The sequence below is a fragment of the Eretmochelys imbricata genome, chromosome 1 (assembly GCF_965152235.1).
Source record: "Eretmochelys imbricata isolate rEreImb1 chromosome 1, rEreImb1.hap1, whole genome shotgun sequence".
NCBI lineage: Eukaryota > Metazoa > Chordata > Testudines > Cheloniidae > Eretmochelys > Eretmochelys imbricata.
This window is the reverse complement of record NC_135572.1, coordinates 283,490,252-283,507,712: the sequence shown is the minus strand read 5'-3', so window position 1 is coordinate 283,507,712 and position 17,461 is coordinate 283,490,252. Positions and strand designations below refer to the sequence as shown.

The following is a 17,461-nucleotide window of genomic DNA, read 5'->3' as shown; positions in this document are numbered from 1 at the left end:
ACAGAAGAATGAACCCATTCAGCTGGCAAGAGAAAGCTTCAAGTTTTCCCCTCCAAAAGTAGCCTTAATAATTGAAGCGGGGAGAGAGGTAAACCGCCTTGTAATTACCTAAAATGATGATCCCAGTGCTGAAAGGAGCAACGTGCTTCTTCCTTCAAGAATGAAATACAGCAGGTAGATCTGCTGCTGAAAGGGTTGCAGATCCTGCTGTGGGGACTGGGTCATGTTGGAAGGTAGAGTTGTGAGGGCCACAAGGATGTAGGTAATCATTGGAATACTTAACTAATTCAAACACTGAGCCTTCTGGGGCTTTCCAGGAACTAATTCGAGTGAAAATCAAAACATAGGTTTTGAGGAAAGATTTCATTTGCTGAAGCAATTCATCTTTTGTTTGGAGGAAACTCGTTTGAGCTGAGGAAGCCGATGCAAGCAGTGGGTGGGTAGGTGGCCAGCTCTTGAGTTGAGGCCGCTTCAGATGTGTGTATGTAAGGACTTGAGTTGAGCATCAGAAAGGTGGTGCTTTTGAGTGCTTTGTCTTGCTTTAGACTTGTCTTAACGTTTACCGATAAACAAAATGAGGTGTTAACAGAAATAAGGAATTAAATGAAAAACCAACATCATTGCAACTTCCACACTGACAAATTAAGCCCATACACATATGGTCATTTAAAAAAAATTAGAAGTTTTTACAGCAGCAAAAACAGAAGTTTAGACAAATATGCAGTTATGAGAGGTGAGGGACAAACTCCATGATTAACAAAATAAACAAGAAAAAGGCAAATAGGAAATATTAAACTTGAGAAATTAGTGATTGTACAGCCACCCTTGTGGTGTTAATAGCTTCAGTTTCAAAATGCTAATACTTTGGATATTGGATTGTTGATTTTACATATTAAAGTACATGACCATATTTCATGTTTCTGGGGACAGTGTCCTGCGGTGGTTGTAAATGGTGGTGGTGTTGGCACTTTCTATAAAAACCAATGCCAGTAGCCTCAGGGGAACTGAGGAAACAAACTGCAAGAAGCAATACTGGAACTTCCTCCATGTCTGGTTGCCAGTAATGCTGTGTGAGATTATTTGTTTGAGATGGATTTCCTGTGGCAGAATACCTGCAAGATTAATATGCAAGTGACATAATATTAACTGATGATCCTTAAGTATGAAGTATCTGTGTACAGAGCAAATGAAGTAAAAGCCTTCTGTACTATCTATTATGTACAATGAAAGTACTGTATTTACTGAGTGTAAGATGTGTTTAAATGGAGAAGTGAATGTTCAACGAAAAACCACATGGTTTTCTCTCCTAAGGAACAGCTTTGAGGATGTCTGGATAAACTAAATGCATAACATAGATTTTTTTTGTTTGTTTCACACAATAACATATTGATAGTTAGACATCTTATAGAATCACACAAAGATGGACTTGTGTTTTTAAGATGTTAATTTGCTCCTCCCATCTGTAAATCTAGTAGAATGTCCCATGGCAATTTTGGAAGTTGCACTGCTGTGTAGCATTCTTTTTTACATTCAGTTCATTCAGTTTTAAATTATTCTAATCTATGGGGTGTTTTTTTTAAGGGCTTATTTATATTTATGGTTGTAACAATTCAGGTTAACTTGTTGCAGGAAGTTTCCTAGATACTATTACTTTTGTTTTCACCAGAGTATAAAAGTGGGGGAAAATGGCAGTTGGCAGAAGCTGTCAATAAAGTAAATGGGGTTGAGGGGAATGCTTTATTGCAAAGGAGCATGTCCTCTGAAAGCAGCATGCTCACTGCCTGAGTGATTATACTTTTGTACAATGAACGTAAGGAACTTTAGCATATGTATATACTTGGGAGGGGGCTAGTTCATTGAAATATTTCTTTTATTAATGAAAAATATTTTTTTTAAATCTTGTCAATTATGGCATTCATAGATTCCAAGGCCAGAAGGGACCACTGTGATTATCTAGTCTTGTGCCCTGTGTAACACAGGTCATAGAACTTCCCCAAAATAATTCCTAGAGCAGAGCTTTTAGAAAAACATTCAATCTTGATTTTAAAATTGCCAGTGATGGCAAATCTACTACGTCCCTTGGTAAATCGTTAATTACTCTCATTGTTAAAAACGTATGCCTTATATTCAGTCTGCATTTGACTAGCTTCAACTTCCAGGCATTGGATCATGTTATACCTTTCTCTGTGATTGGGGCACCCATTAACCCTCTCTTTGTTAAGCTGAATAGATTGAGCTCCATGAGGCTATTGCTATAAAGCTTGTTTTCTAATCTATTAATCATTCTTATGGCTCTTCTCTGAATCCTCTCCAATTTACCAACATCCTTCTTGAATTCTGCATACAGTATTCCAGCAGTGGTTGCACCAGTGCCAAATACAGACAAAATGTAACCTCTCTACTCCTATTTGAGACTCCTTGTTTATGCATCCACAGATTGCATGAACTCTCTTGGCCATAACATCACACTGCGAGCTCATGTTCAGATGATTATCCAGCACAGCTCCCAAATCTTTGGTTAATAACTAGATCCAGCCCCTTTGAAAATGCATGTGTATGCCGCTGCTTCTTTTTTCCCCCTGTGAATTTCTCTGTGGGTTATAGGATGTGTATTCTACCTGGTATGCTACCAGTGCTAATGAGAACAGAGCACAGCCCTGGATCACCCTTTCAGGCAGTCTTGGTTTTACCATTTGTTAGAAGTTAAGAATCGCCTAATTGGAGCATCAGCTTACTCAGAACCCCTCTTCTCTCTTTCTTTCAGTCAGAAGTCTCCTCCTGTTCATCATAGGACCTCTCTTCTCTTGCCTCAGCCATTGTCTTCCTGTTTTAAAAAGAAAGTTACTTTATTGCTGCTGGTCACTGAGTCAGGACAATGTGCGCTGAATGGGGTGCTATGGGCAAGTGGATGCTACATGCAGCTGCACTGTTTTCACTTTACCAAGAGCAGTTCTGCTTATAGAGGGGTTTTCACCTCAGCTTGTTTTATTGAGACATATGCATATAATCACAGAACACCTTTTTTCATGTACTGCCATAGCTGGTATCACATCATGTGTTTTATGTTGGTGCCTTGTCAGTGCCCATGAGAAGTCAGACTCTCAACAAAATCATTACTATTTTTTAAGCATGACAAGATCTTTAGCATTGAACAAAACACAGAAGGTGTAAGATTGGCCATACTGGGTCAGACCAATGGCCCATCTAATCCAGTATCCCTGTCTCTGACAGTGGCCAATGCCAGGTGCTTCAATGGACAGAACAGGCAATCATCGAGTGATCCATCCCCTGTCATCCACTCCCTTTGCACTCTGCACAGTGCAAAATATATAGTCACCTAACATTTGTGGTTAGTTTTAACCTTGCATATGTCGGCAATACAGCCAGTACATATTTGTATTACAGTAGCACCAAGAGGTCCCAAAGTAGATTGGAACCCCATTGTACTTAGCATTATACATACACAGTGAACGACAATCCCTGTCCCAAAGAGCTAACAATGTAAATAGATGAGACGGACAAAATAGACAAGACAGAGACAGGGCTTTCAATCTAAATAAATGAGGAAACAGGTACATCAAGTGAAATGGCTTTCTAAGATTGCGTAGTAGGGTAGTGACAGAGCTGGAAATAGAACCCTGGTCTCTTAACTCACACACACCTCCTATACAGTTCCCCTTTGCACATCCTATACTTGTCTGCCACTAATTTGAATCCAGTGCTGTCTTTTTTAAGGGTGTTGACCTTGCTACACAGAAGTACAAAGCTTTAAAAATGGAAAAATAATGTTGAGACAAGTTCTTGCAGCTGTCAGCAGTTTTCAGTACTATGCTTGAAATGAAACTATGCTCAGTCCACTAGATGGTGCTAGTTCCCTTTTAATCCCCCCCCCCCCAATAAATAAATAAATAAATAAAATCCAGAAAAGCAGCTTGCAGTCTGGTATAGTATGTCACAGGCATATCTGAAATTCTTTTTCAGTAATTAAAGGCTAGTAAATTAATTTCTTAAAGCTCGGATGGGAGGAAATAAACTGCTTGTAACAGACCATTTGACTTAAATTTACTGTAGTATCAGTTTAATATCTGATATTCTTTTCCATTTCCAGTTATTATTATCCTAAGTCCTATGCTGTATAAATTCTTAATGTAATGTGAATATTGATGTTTAATTTTTACTTTTTTTTTTCCCTTTATGTTTTTTCTTCTTTCTGTATACACCCTCTGTACCTGTGGTAACCCTTTCTTTGGCTGGGACAAACAGTACTTTGGAAGGCCTAGGTTGCTCCAAGGAGATTACCACAAAGACACCTCCATCCTTGCACACATCATCTCTACTCTGTGCATGGAAGGATGGGAAGGTTGGGGGTAGGTCTGAAAAGGACTGCCTCAACTACCTCCCAATACTGTGAAGATTACCCAGAAAAAAGGTCTGGGAGGGTACTACATTTTTCTCACTTTCCCTCCCCCTGCCATAGGTTTTTTATACCCTATTCATCACTATCATTTTTGAGCTCCCTTCAAGGAAGCCACAGTGCTAGGAACAAGTGAGGAGTGAATGGGCCCAGAGCCGGTATAGAGGTACAAGGCCTACCCAACTTTCAGATCCCCTGAGTTCCATAAAGTTGTGGGAGGAACCTAGTCTTGTTGCACTATCATATAAACTGCCAACAGAATGATTTGGGGGCAACTCCAGGAGAGAACTCTCACTCTCCCAGGTATAACTGTGGGATGTGATAGCCTGATTCTTGCTCTGTATACCAGCTGTTAGGAATGCTCTTTAAAACTATGGTAGTTGTAGATATAGTTCAAGACATACATATGTTTACAGATACCTCACTTTCCTTAAAAGACTTTGTTTTAATGCTCTTGCTTGAACAATGCATGCCCTCATTCACTTCCCTGCTGATTAGCCTCTGTGTATTATAGTGGTATGATTAGTTCTTATCATTTCTGGTCACTTTTTAAAAACTTTAACTAAAATATTTCAAAGTTAGACCATTAAGCTTTTGCTCTTAGTAGAGATTTTAAGATGGTGGCTAGTATTTTGCTAATACCACAGGACCTTGACTAAATATGCTTTCTGCCTTGGATATTTACTAATTTCTCTAGTCACAGCATTGTAAGAGAACTTTACTGCATGAAGCATGTCCTGTTACAACACTTTGACAATGTGATGTGCACAGAGAATGCTAAGTTTATTTGGTTTCTTGTTTAGTTGATAGACTCAGACATTTGCTATTTTTGTATATTCTGAAGATGATTGTTTAAAATGCTTGAAACACATGGGGATGAACGTAAAATTAATCGGTGTTTAAAATACCTCAAAATCATTGTAAAGCCTTTTATAGAGAACTGAATGTGTTTATTTTTTATGTATAAAATATGAACCTGTTACAATTTCAGTGTGCTTTATGTTTCAACATCAACACAATTTTAATCACATTATGATTTAATTCAGGTTAAAATATGAGTTTTCCTTTTCAGGTGGTTTAGAGTCATTGAAAAATCTCCAGCAACTAATTGTGGACCACAATCAGTTAATTAGTACGAAAGGTCTTTGTGATGTGCCAACTCTCATGCACTTAGACTGCTCTTTTAATCATCTTACTCAACTTGAGGGCATTGAGAATTGTGGTCTGCTTCAGATTCTGAAGTTACAAGGAAATAATCTAAGTGAGGTAATATCCGTGAATCAAATAGGCTGTTTTTTCATACCATGCTTCTCTGATACCAGTAATACAGCCCATGATGCTGATCACATTTTTTTTTTTTTTTTTTGAGGGGGAGATGTACAAATGGCCAGCTATGGGAGTTTGGTGTCTCAGTACCCTTTTTAACCTTTAAAAATCCCCCCCTCAGTAATTTAGTTTCCATTCTTTGCACTATAGTGGGTAGTTTTCAGTTTGTTGTATACTAATTTTTTTTTTAAGTTGGTCAAACTGCTATGATCATTAAAGGTAAAACCAGCCATGCAGTAGAGATATTTCTTCCAGAATTCAGTATGGGATGATTTTCGTAGGTGATGACTGCCTAAAACTTGAATTAAATCATTGTGGGCTACAACTCTCATAATGAGGCCCTACATGGCTACCTGTACATTTAGTCACCTTTCTTGGCAATGGCTTTTATATAAAGCTGAGGCAAAACCTACTTGTCATAAATAGTCAGTCATTGCATGAATGAAAGCAGTAAATTTGTGTATATTGCTAATCTCAAATTCTGTGTTTTATATTGAATGTTCAGACTATGCACAAAGCATAGAAAAATGTTAGCATGTAATAATTGAAAAGGATATACATACTATGTAACAAAGCATATCTGTAACAGTATTTAATAATCTAATCAAGAAAAGCAGCTGATAAGCATTCAATTGTTTATATGCAATCAATTTTTATTTGAAAAATAATAGCAAAAAATCACTTTTGTGTATTTAGCTCCCTACGTTGGAAAATCATGTTCTGCTAAGAGAACTATACTTGGATGACAATAGTATTTCAGCTATGGAAACATTTTCTTTTTATTGGCTGCCTCTGCTACAGATCCTTTCTCTATCACAAAACAGGTAAAGTGGAAAGTCTTTCTATTCAAGCAATTTAATACATAGATATTTACAAAATAACAGTTCTCTTATGAGTTTTAGGTATGAACCTGAGCGTATATAAAGGACAGCTCTGCTGTACCAGACAAAGCAGAGTTCCTAGGATGATTCTGTCTGAAAAAGTATATTTAGCAATTAATAGGTGTAATCTTCTTTAGACAATTTTGAAAACAATGGTGAGTATAAAAGGTTAACTTAAAATATAATTATGGCAGTGCTGTAAATAGTTATTTGTAAAACAGTGTCTGTCTTACTTCCCATCAAAGGGCTGGTTTTGCTCCAAAAGTTGGACCTAATAGAGGCCTCCCACTCTATCTGGAATAAACAGTGCTAATTAAAAAGTTCATCAAGATATTAATTTTCATTTCCATGCACACATTGTATTCAGATGTCAAAGAAAAGGAATTTCAAGTTGCTTATCAGATTTTATTTTTCATTGTTACAGTTCAGTTTGATTTAAGGTGTAAAAAATAAAATAGGGTTTTTTTCTTATTATTTATAAGTCCTATAGTAAAATACAAAGCTATGGGAAGTCATAAATTAGTATATGGCAATCTGTGCTTCTATGGGAATATAGTGACCACATGTTCTGAGTCAAAAGGTTGTTACCCTTTTTTATGTAGTTGATTTCAAAATTGAGTCTATCTCAGTGCATGAGCAAAGGCAAACAATAACAAACAGTTACAATTCTGGATATTTCTAGTTCTCTGTATTACTTTTGTACAAACTCATAAGACTGTGTGTGCGTGCCTATGTGGTTTTTTGTTTGTTTGTTTTTGAGATATAAGTAGCTACAGTTTTTGAATGGGAAGTATATTTTACTAGCTTACATCACCATTTCAGACATTTTATAAAGGATTTTTGTTAGTAGCTTGCCCTCTTGTCACAATGTAGGGTATAGGTCTGCAGGTATTTTGCATGCCCTACTGTAGGGCATATACAGAATCGATAGCCTTCCTGAAAACATAGGGCAGTGCTAAAGAATTTAGGGCATGTCACACTAAGCAGGGTTCTGTCATAGCTGGGGCATGGTGCTTTCTGTGTCCAAGGAGAGCCAATTGGCTATGACTGTGGGGAGATGTAAATAAAAAATGTGTTTTAGATTCACTTAGGGGGCATTCTGACTTTTCAAACTATGCTTTACAGGTCACCTATAATGTAGTAACACGTATGAAATTGCAAGGCATGTAGGGTGGATATGCAAAAATCTAGACTTCTTTCTTGATCAAGCTTTCTGGAGACAGTGCTTCATGTCTGTGACTAACACGAGCACTGTTTGGTGGGCAGTGGATTTTGATTTACTCTTATTTTGGTAAATCAGACTAAAATATAAGTCTGTGTATGATTTCCCCAGACAGTATTCTCCCTCTGTTTACTTCATATCTTTCTTTTCTGTTTCCTATTCGGCTTCTATAAAACACCCATCAAAGTGGTATCTGAGGCCTGGATTTGCAAAGGTACCTAATCACCTAAACCCCAGATTTAGGTACCTAAATTTGTGTTAAGGTGATGTTAAGTCCCAGTTTTAGGCTCCACTGTGATACAAAACATTCCTGCTGAAAGCTTTATATATCTAAACTCACTTGGCACCTAGTTTTCTGCCTCTGGGTATATGCACTGCTGCCTCACATTAGGTGTCCAGATTCACAATTTGGGGAAGATAGGTATTCAGCTGCCTACCTTGTGTGGAGGGCCCAATCTGGTAACAGTGCTCAGAGGTTGCCTACCAGATTGTGTCGCATTCAAAATATGGCCTCAGTACAAGATGATGGTGATGAACTTTTGAGCTGAAGTGGTTATGGTATTCAGCTGGGATGTGGGAGATCTGAGTTCATTTCCCCCTCACCCCCTTCCAGAGAAGAAGAAAGGATTTGAACATGGGTTTGCCACCTCTCGGGAGAGTGCTCTAACTGCTGAGCCATGGGATTGTCCAGTGTGAAGCTCCCTCAGTGTCTCCTGTTGAAGCTGTTCGACTTTGGATAAAGAGTCATTGGAGCAGAGAGAATGGATGCTGGGTCCACCACCTCCCAGGTAAGTGCTCTCACAAGGCTATAGAATCATATTTTCTCTCTCTTCCAAAGACTCTTTAGTATTTGAAGCTGTTCCACTGTTTTTAAATACTTAAAAAGTCACAGAGTGAGAGAATGACTGATTATAGCTTGGTGGTTAGGATACTCACCTCAGAGGTGGGAGGACCCTTGGTCTAGTTCTCCTGCTCCAATCATTCTTCAATTATTTATCCAAACTGGAACAACTTCAGTAGAAGAGACTGAGAGAGCCCCATATCAGACCCATAGCTCAGTAGTTATAGCACCCTACAGGACGGGGAGAATTGAACCTGGATGAGTCTCTAGCTATTTTGTGTGGAGCGATGCTCTGGCCTCATTCTTTCTCACAAGAAGCAGCTTAGTCATCTAAGCTGCCTGACTCCAAGAAAGGGGTTCCTCTTTGTGAACCGCTAGCAAAGAGAGGCACCTCCCTACAACCTGGACTAAGGCATCTCCCTGCCTATAGGGCTGGAGTTTGACACATCCTTGATTTTGGCATCTCCTATTGGGTACCTCTAGTCATTTCCCTGCCTAGCATGCTGGCTTTTGTGAATTGTATTCCAAGGTGCCTATCTCTCTCCATTTATTGTATAGGAGCCTAGATGTCTAACTCAGGCTTGGTGAATACAATACGTTCCTGTGATTTTTCTAGGTGCCTAAACATTAGGTTTTGCGATGCTCAGTATCTCAGTGCCTAAATACCTTGTGGATCCAGCCTGAGTGCCTTTTCCTCTTCTCTATATTTTATGGAGTCCTTGTCTGTTTCCTGTCCCCTGCTTTTTCCCCCTCTCCCCCATCTCTTTTTTTCTGACTCATTCACGCATTCAGTTGCCATCTTTTTCTGTTAAAACCCTCATTCCCTTTCATGTGTCTTCTCTCTGCTAGTCCTGCTGACATGCTGTGCTTTAGTGGTTGGCTGAAATGTGAAATGCTTCCCGTAGTGGAGAAAGAAGCGCTGTAATATGTCAGAGCATCAACAGAACAAATATATGAATGATAAGTCAGACATGAACAACTACCACATCATGTGTCAGTGCCTTAACTCAAATCTTTGGGGCAAAAGAGACAAGTTAGCATTAAATGCAGGATAGAAGCCTCAAAATTCCTAGTATTGCAGTAGCCTACTCTGTTACATTCACTTTATGTACATTATAAGCAGCTCCATATGCGTCGCTATGGCATAAATAACTGGATGCTCTATATAGGAGGAATTAATGTAATGGAGTAAGCTGTTGAAAGAAAAGCTGTTTCTTTGCTTTAATCCTTCAGCCAATGCAATCTTGTGAATCTTTTTAAGAGTGTGCACTGAGTGCCATTTCCTTTTTGCTGATTTCAGGAAGCCCCTGCAACGGTAAGACTGTGAATTTATATTCTCCTTAAAAATAAAGCACAGTGTTAAGGAAAATCAAAACAAAAAAAGAAAGTTCTTCACAAACTAATTTGTAAGGATTTGTTGATCTAGATATTATGTCCGTATCGATATCAAAAATTGCTCCCAAAAATCATTTTTCAAAGTTGAACCTCAAAGCGTAAAGAAAATGTTTTAAATCCACAACTTGTTAACAGGGAATTGTTATAGAGCTAAACATTACATATTGTAAATGCATCTGAAGACAAAATAACTGAAAACAAGTATCTCTTTCACATACCTTCAGCAGTCCAAGTTTTTTGTGGTGTTGCAGTGCTACAGCTGAGATGGTCACAGAGCTTTGCGTTATGTAATACATACATACTCAGCAAAAAGAAAAGGAGTACTTGTGGCACCTTAGAGACTAACAAATTTATCTGAGCATAAGCTTTCGTGACCTACAGCTCACTTCATCAGATGCATCCGATGAAGTGAGCTGTAGCTTGCGAAAGCTTATGCTCAGATAAATTTGTTAGTCTCTAAGGTGCCACAAGTACTCCTTTTTTTCTTTTTGCAGATACAGACTAACACGGCTGCTACTTTGAAACCTATACATACTCAGTGTGGGTTTGATCCCTGCAGTCAACAGCATATCTCCCACTGACTTTAATAGTGCAGAATGAGGGCTGTCAAGGTTCCTTCCCCACTCTGAACTCTAGGGTACAGATATGGGGACCTGCATGAAAACCTCCTAAGCTTACTTTTACCAGCTTAGATTAAAACTTCCCCAAGGTACAAACTATTTTACCCTTTGTCCTTGGACTTCCACTGCCACCACCAAACGTTTATCTGGGTTTATTTATTAGGAAAGCGTTGTTTGGAAACGTCTTTCCCCCCAAAATCCTCTCAACCCTGGCACCCCACTTCTTGGGGAAGGTTTGGTAAAAATCCTCACCAATTTGCATAGGTGACCACAGACCCAAACCCTTGGATCTTAAGAACAATGAAAAAGCATTCAGTTTCTGAAAAGAAGGATTTTAATAGAAGTAAAAAGTAAAAAAAGAATCACCTCTGTAAAATCAGGATGGTAAACACCTTACAGGGTAGTTAGATTCAAAACATAGAGAATCCCTCTAGGCAAAACCTTAGGTTACAAAAAGACACACAGACAGGAATATCCATTCTATTCAGCACAGCTTAATTTCTCAGCCATTTAAAGAAATCATAATCTAACGCATATCTAGCTAGATTACTTACTAAATTCTAAGACTCCATTCCTGTTCGGTCTCCGGCAAAAGCATCCCACAGACAGACCCTTTGTTTTTCTCCCTCCTCCCAGCTTTTGAAAGTATCTTGTCTCCTCATTGGTCATTGTGGTCAGGTGCCAGCGAGCTTCTTAACCCTTTACAGGTAAAAGGATTTTTCCTGTGGCCAGGAGGGATTTTAAAGGTGTTTACCCTTCACTTTATATTTATGACAAGGGCCTATATGAATGTACTAGTCAAAAGCTATGTTTAGGGTTGCCAACTTTGTAATATTTAATAACACTCCAGCAGGAGTGCCAGAACCTCTCCTTCCCTGCCCCTTCTCCCTGCGGACCAGCCTCTGCCCTGCCCCTGAGGCCCCGTACCCATTTGCTCCTCTTTTTCCCCCGTCCCCCTTGTCGCTTGCTGCTCTTCACCTCCCCCACCTCTATTGGGATGGACTTGCCTGCGGAGCCGGGGCTGGGAACTGCAGCTGCCTGACGCAGGTAGGACCCAGCTAAGTAGGGACTGGCACAGGTGATGACTTGGCACCTCCCTCACTCACAATAACGGGACTTCAGGTGTCTTCAGTAATCTGAATGGACACTGTCAGGTCCCCTTTTCAACCGGACTTTCTGGTTGAAAACTGGGCAGCTGGCCTCCCTAGCTATGTTCCCTGTGTGATAGCTGAACATCACAAACACCCAATTAGAGAGAGGCATTCAAGGGAACAAGTGTTCCTTGCTTTGCCTTAGACTTTTAAGATTACATTAGATGTTTCAGAACAAACAGAACCCTGAAGTCAGGATGTGGCCAGTAGGTGGAAAAATTCATTTTCAGAAAGGTTTTCATTAAAAGTCTTTAATATTTATATCCATACATGTACTCTGTTAATGACTTAGGATCATAACAGTTTCTTTTTAATTGACAAAGGCTTTACAATGAAACTTTGTTAGCCTAATTTTCAGCCAGCTATTATGTTTCTGAGTATAACTTTATAGATTATGAATCCAGACGGAACCTTTGTGATCATTTATTCCAGGGGTCTCAAAGTCCCTGCCCGCGGGCCATCTGCGGCCTGAGAACCTCCCCACTGCAGCCCACAGAAACTTTTTTAAAAGTTCTTTCATCTGGCCCTCATGGCTACCAGCTGGGGGTAGGAGAGGACCGGGCAGGAGAGATTCACATGCCCCTCCCACCAATGTTGCTCCATCCTGCTGCTCCTGGGACCCTCCCAGGGGTTGCACTCGGCAACGTGTCATTCACCTCGAGCAGCTCCGCTCCCTGCAAGCGGTTCACTATCCCTGCTGTTGTAATCAATTTATTTGAAAATATAGAAAACACCCAAAATATTTAAATAAATGGTATTCTATTATTGTTTAACAATGCGATTAATTGCATGTTTACTCATGATTAATTTTTATAATCGCGTGACAGCCCTACTAACTATTCATTTAGCTATCCAGGGTGCTAGAACTAATTGCTGCAGTTTTCCTTTTTAGCTTATAGTGCTTTATAGTATTTTAATCTTTTACATGGCATGGCATTTCAGCTCAGTACTTTAGACCAGCTCAGCTTAGTCTAACCATTTTCTCTTTAGGAGGTTTTGTTTTGTCTTTTGCTTCATAGATTTTACTCTTTTTTTTTTAATGTAGTTCTGATTATTTTAACTCTTCTGCTACTTTTCAATGACTCAGCTACCATGGCTTTGCTCTAGATAGCACCACCAGTATGGGACTAGCAAGGGGCCATGATTCTGGGGAAATAAGAAAAATCTGTTTTTCCTCTTTTTTTCTCAGTTTTCTCCTCCCTTACACTATTTGTTTCCATCTCATTTCTCTACTCACTCAAATTGCTTCCTAGACCTTAAAAGGTACACAGCAGGTACACATCCTTGTAGGCGTGCATATGCTCTGATATATCAGGTGCTGCACTGAGGTCAACTAGCTCTGTAGAGCCTCCTGTATCTCACTACCTCAGAAAACTCTATCAGAGATATGCCAAGTACAAGGACTGATATAGAATTACTCTTTATACGCTAGTCAGTCAGAACAGAACTTTCCCTGCAGACTGAAATAGCAAAATACTGGGTCCCCAAAATAGGAAATCTAGTGTGGAGAGTATTTGTGGCATGGGTATGATCAACACATAGTACGTTTTCCTGAATTAAAGAATATTTTCAGTTATTGCAATTAAAAAAATCAAAATTTATCCACAGTTGTGCTATGCACTGTTATTGTATTTAGTTAAACCATTGCCAGTTTGTTGAATGAAAATGCTATTCTTTCATTTTAAAAGAGTAGTTTATATTTTGCTTTATCTTAAACCTGAAAAAAAAGAAGGGATCAAGCTAAACTGCAATATGCCACTCTTAAACCAAAATTAAAGGGTTTATGCACAAACTTGAACTAGTTTAGCTAAATCAGTTAAAAAACACGCATTTAATTAACCTGGTTCAAGTTTTTGTACGGACAAGGCCTGAATATCACAGATGGCACTGTGACTGTTGGCAACTGTTAGTTTTTAAAATCGAAAGGAATGTACTGTGGGGAGGAAAGTAAATGAACCTATAAATTAGAGTCTGCTTTGGTCAGAAATCTTTTTGCATAAAAATATCTACTCATAGACTCACAACCTGTTAGTCAAAGCTGCTCATATATTGCCAAAATACATGTTTTATGACTTTTAAACACTGTTATTTCTGTAGTCATTACAGCTAAGAGAAAAAGATGGATTTTCTTCTGGTTCATGTATCATCAATAGAATTGTGAACCAAGTTTTGATTGCAGAATCTTTATTACTGATGAATATGTGTGCATGTGAGCCACAAAGAGCTCAACCTGACTTTCACATCCCATGTCAAGTCACATGGAGGGCAGTTTACAAGTAAAAATATAGTTTCAAAGTCCGAAAATCAAATCTAGAGTCAGTAAAATTCATATTAGTTGTGTCTAAACATGCCTTTTCTTTTTGAATTACATTTCACAGTAAGAACTGCACTTACTCCAGTTTATCCTCTGCCCATCATATTTTTTTCAACGAGATTGAAAAAATTATGGAACATTATAGCAGGGATCCGCAACCTTTGACACGTGGCCCAGCAGAGTAAGCCCCCTGGCAGGCCAGGCCTGTTTGTTTACTCCTGTTGCATCCGCAGGTTTGGCCGATCGTGGCTCCCACTGGCTGCGGTTCGCCGGTCAAGTCCAATGGGGGCCGCAAAAGAAGCGGCGAACCGTGGCCAGCGGGAGCTGCGATCGGCTGAACCTGCGGATGTGGCAGGTAAACAAACCGGCCCGGCCTGCCAGGGGGCTTACCCTGGTGGTCCGTGTTCCAAAAGTTGCCAATCCCTGTATTATAGTCTTTAAAAACGATTTAATATGGTTTTACAGGACGTTAACAATATCATTTAAAAATCACTTCAAAAGTAGTTTTTCCACTGACACACAAATAGTGCATCTATTTTTATTTCTCATAACAGTGTTACTGCATCTTGAAAATCCATGACACAGGCTCCGGTACCTCAGAATCAACAAAAGTTAGTCTGGGTGCTATGGAGTGAAAGCTGATTTTAAAGCAGTTTCCGAGACAAAATGATGCACTATTTTTTTATGCTGTGTTGATTATGTTGGTAGTTGTAGCGCTATTCTGTGATGAATTGACAATTCTATTTGACTCCTGCTCTGCTTTTTTCTGCTGGGATTATTATGAGATTTAAAACTTTCTCATCAGTATATCGCTTTCCTTTGACTGACAGGCTTTGTTAATTATTTTTTGAAGAAAATTCAAACCAGAAAGACAAAGGACATTACTGAAAACTTAATACCACTTGACCTTGTCACACTAGCCCTCGGCATAAAAAAGATATAAATTACAAAGAAGACACACAAGTAAAAGATATTCACAAAAAAGCAAGCAATAGCTTCCGCTTTCTGCTCCCATTTAATGTTGCAGCAGGAGTAGGACTCTGACAGCTAGAGAGGCTTGCAGTCAGAAAAAAGATTTTTAAAAGACTTGAACAGGAGAAAACAGTGTAAAAATGAATTTTAGAATATGCTCACCAAATATTACACAATGTCCCAAATCCTGTTGAATGTCTGCCTTTACCCAGGAAAGTTTTAACAGGTAGGAGGACTGAAGAACTAAAATTTAACTGATGTGCTATAATGTATATTCTTATCTTAAAATAAAGTTCCTGTATTTCTTTCACATTCTTTAAAAATTATACAGTGTTTTACTCACAAAACTTCACCTTTATTGCCCTAAATTTATCCTTCTTTTTTTCCTGAATATTCTGGCAGAGAATACTTAACAACATTGTCTAATACTAGACACTCAAAATAAATATCTGCAACAAAAGGTTACTGAAATTGATAAAATCCAGTCCTATTCAGAAAAATTCTATAGCCAAAGGTATTTTTATGACTGATTAACTCCAATATCATAGTTAATTACCACTAAGGATTTCTGGAAATGTTGTAATTCCCAAAAGACAGTGGTTTGCAATGGAAATACACTGTCAACCATAATTACAGTCGTTAGTGTAGTATAAAAATGCATATAACATGCACATTTAATAGAGAGACTAATATGTATTAATAAGTGAGAGCTCTGAGGGGGCATTTTGATTAGAATTCCTTTAAAAAAAAACACACTGGGTGTGAAAACATGTTGCAGGATCAGTGTGTTTGCACTGAATTTGATCCTGCTTAGATCGAAGTCAATGGGAGTTTGTTTTGTCATTGACTTCAACAGGCAAGGGATCACAATGCCTTGAATGCAACAGAGATCTTTTTTCTACTGCCCAAAGATAATTTGTCTATTTTAAACAGAATCCAATGGCTGGAATTTGAAGCTAGACAAATTCAGACTGGAAATAAGGCATAATTTTTTAATGGTGACAGCAATTAACCATTGGAGCAATTTACCAAGGGTCACGATGTATTCTCCATCACTAACCATTTTTAAATCAAGATTGGATGCTTTTTCTAAAAGATATGCTCTAGGAATTATTTTGGGGACTTCTATGGCCTGTGCTATACAGAAGGTTAGACTAAATCAGGGGTCTCAAACTCAATTTACCTTAGGGTCATTGCCAGTCCTCAACTCCTCCCAGCAGGCCAATAATGTCTCTGAAGATGGTGTTCACACCACCTCCCAGCCCGTTTCCCACCCTTTTTCCTCGCTCCCTTGGCCTCATGCCACCATGGCTGACTCTGCCTGACAACGAGTGATGCTCCCTCCATGGCTGACTCTGCCTAGCGACTAGTGATGGTATCTCTGTCCCTCTCCCCCAGCCAATGGAAGCTGCTGCGGTGGGGGAAGGGGGAGAGGGGCGCCGCCTGTAGCAGACAGCTGGCAGTGTAGCTGCATGGTTTTCTTTTTTGGTGGTTTGGGTTCTGTAGTTTCCACATCTGAGTTTTGCTCTTTTAAGACTTGTGAAAGCATGCTCCACACCTTGTCCCTCTCAGATTTTGGAAGGCACTTCAGATTCTTAAACCTTGGATCGAGTGTTGTCACTATCTTTCGAAATCTCACATTGGTACCTTCTTTGCATTTTGTCAAATCTGCAACGAAAGTGTTCTTAAAACAAATAACGTGCTGTGTCATCATCCGAGACTGATATAATGTGAAATATATGGCAGAATGCAGGTAAAACAGCAGGAGACATACAATTCTCTCCCAAGGAGTTCAGTCACAAATTGAATTAACGCATTATTTTTTTAATGAGCATCATCAGCGTGGAAGCATGTGCTCTGGATTGGTGGCGGAAGCATGAAGGGGCATATGAATGTTTAGCATATCTGGCACGTAAAAACCTTGCAATGCTGGCTACAGAAGTTCCATGCAAAGGCCTGTTCTCACTTTCAGGAGACATTACAAATAATAAGCAGGCAGCATTACATCCCATAAATGTAAACAAACTTGTTTGTCTTAGTGATTGTCTGAACAAGAAATAGGACTGATTGGACTTGTAGGCTCTAAAGTTTTTGCATTGTTTGTTTTTTGAGTGCAGTTATGTAACAAAAAAAATTACATTTGTAAGTTGCACTTTCACGAGAAAGAGATTGCACTATAGTACTTGTCTGAGGTCAATTGAAAAATGGTATTTATTTTGTTAGTTTTAGAGTGCAACTATTTGTAATAAAAATAATAATATAAAGTGAGCACTGAACGTTTTGTATTCTGTGTTGTAATTGAAATCACTATATTTGAAAATATGG

The 17,461-nt window shown here is 38.9% G+C and overlaps 1 protein-coding gene across 1 annotated transcript in view; it reads left to right on the top strand.

Annotated features, from left to right (window-relative positions):
- The window catches only part of LRRIQ1 (leucine rich repeats and IQ motif containing 1), a 168,158-nt gene that overhangs the window by 29,358 nt on the left and 121,339 nt on the right, over window positions 1-17,461 (top strand). The window contains exons 10-11 of the mRNA XM_077807706.1: window positions 5,487-5,680; window positions 6,437-6,564. Coding sequence (XP_077663832.1) covers window positions 5,487-5,680; window positions 6,437-6,564 — 322 coding nt within the window. The remainder of the gene's footprint in view (window positions 1-5,486; window positions 5,681-6,436; window positions 6,565-17,461) is intronic.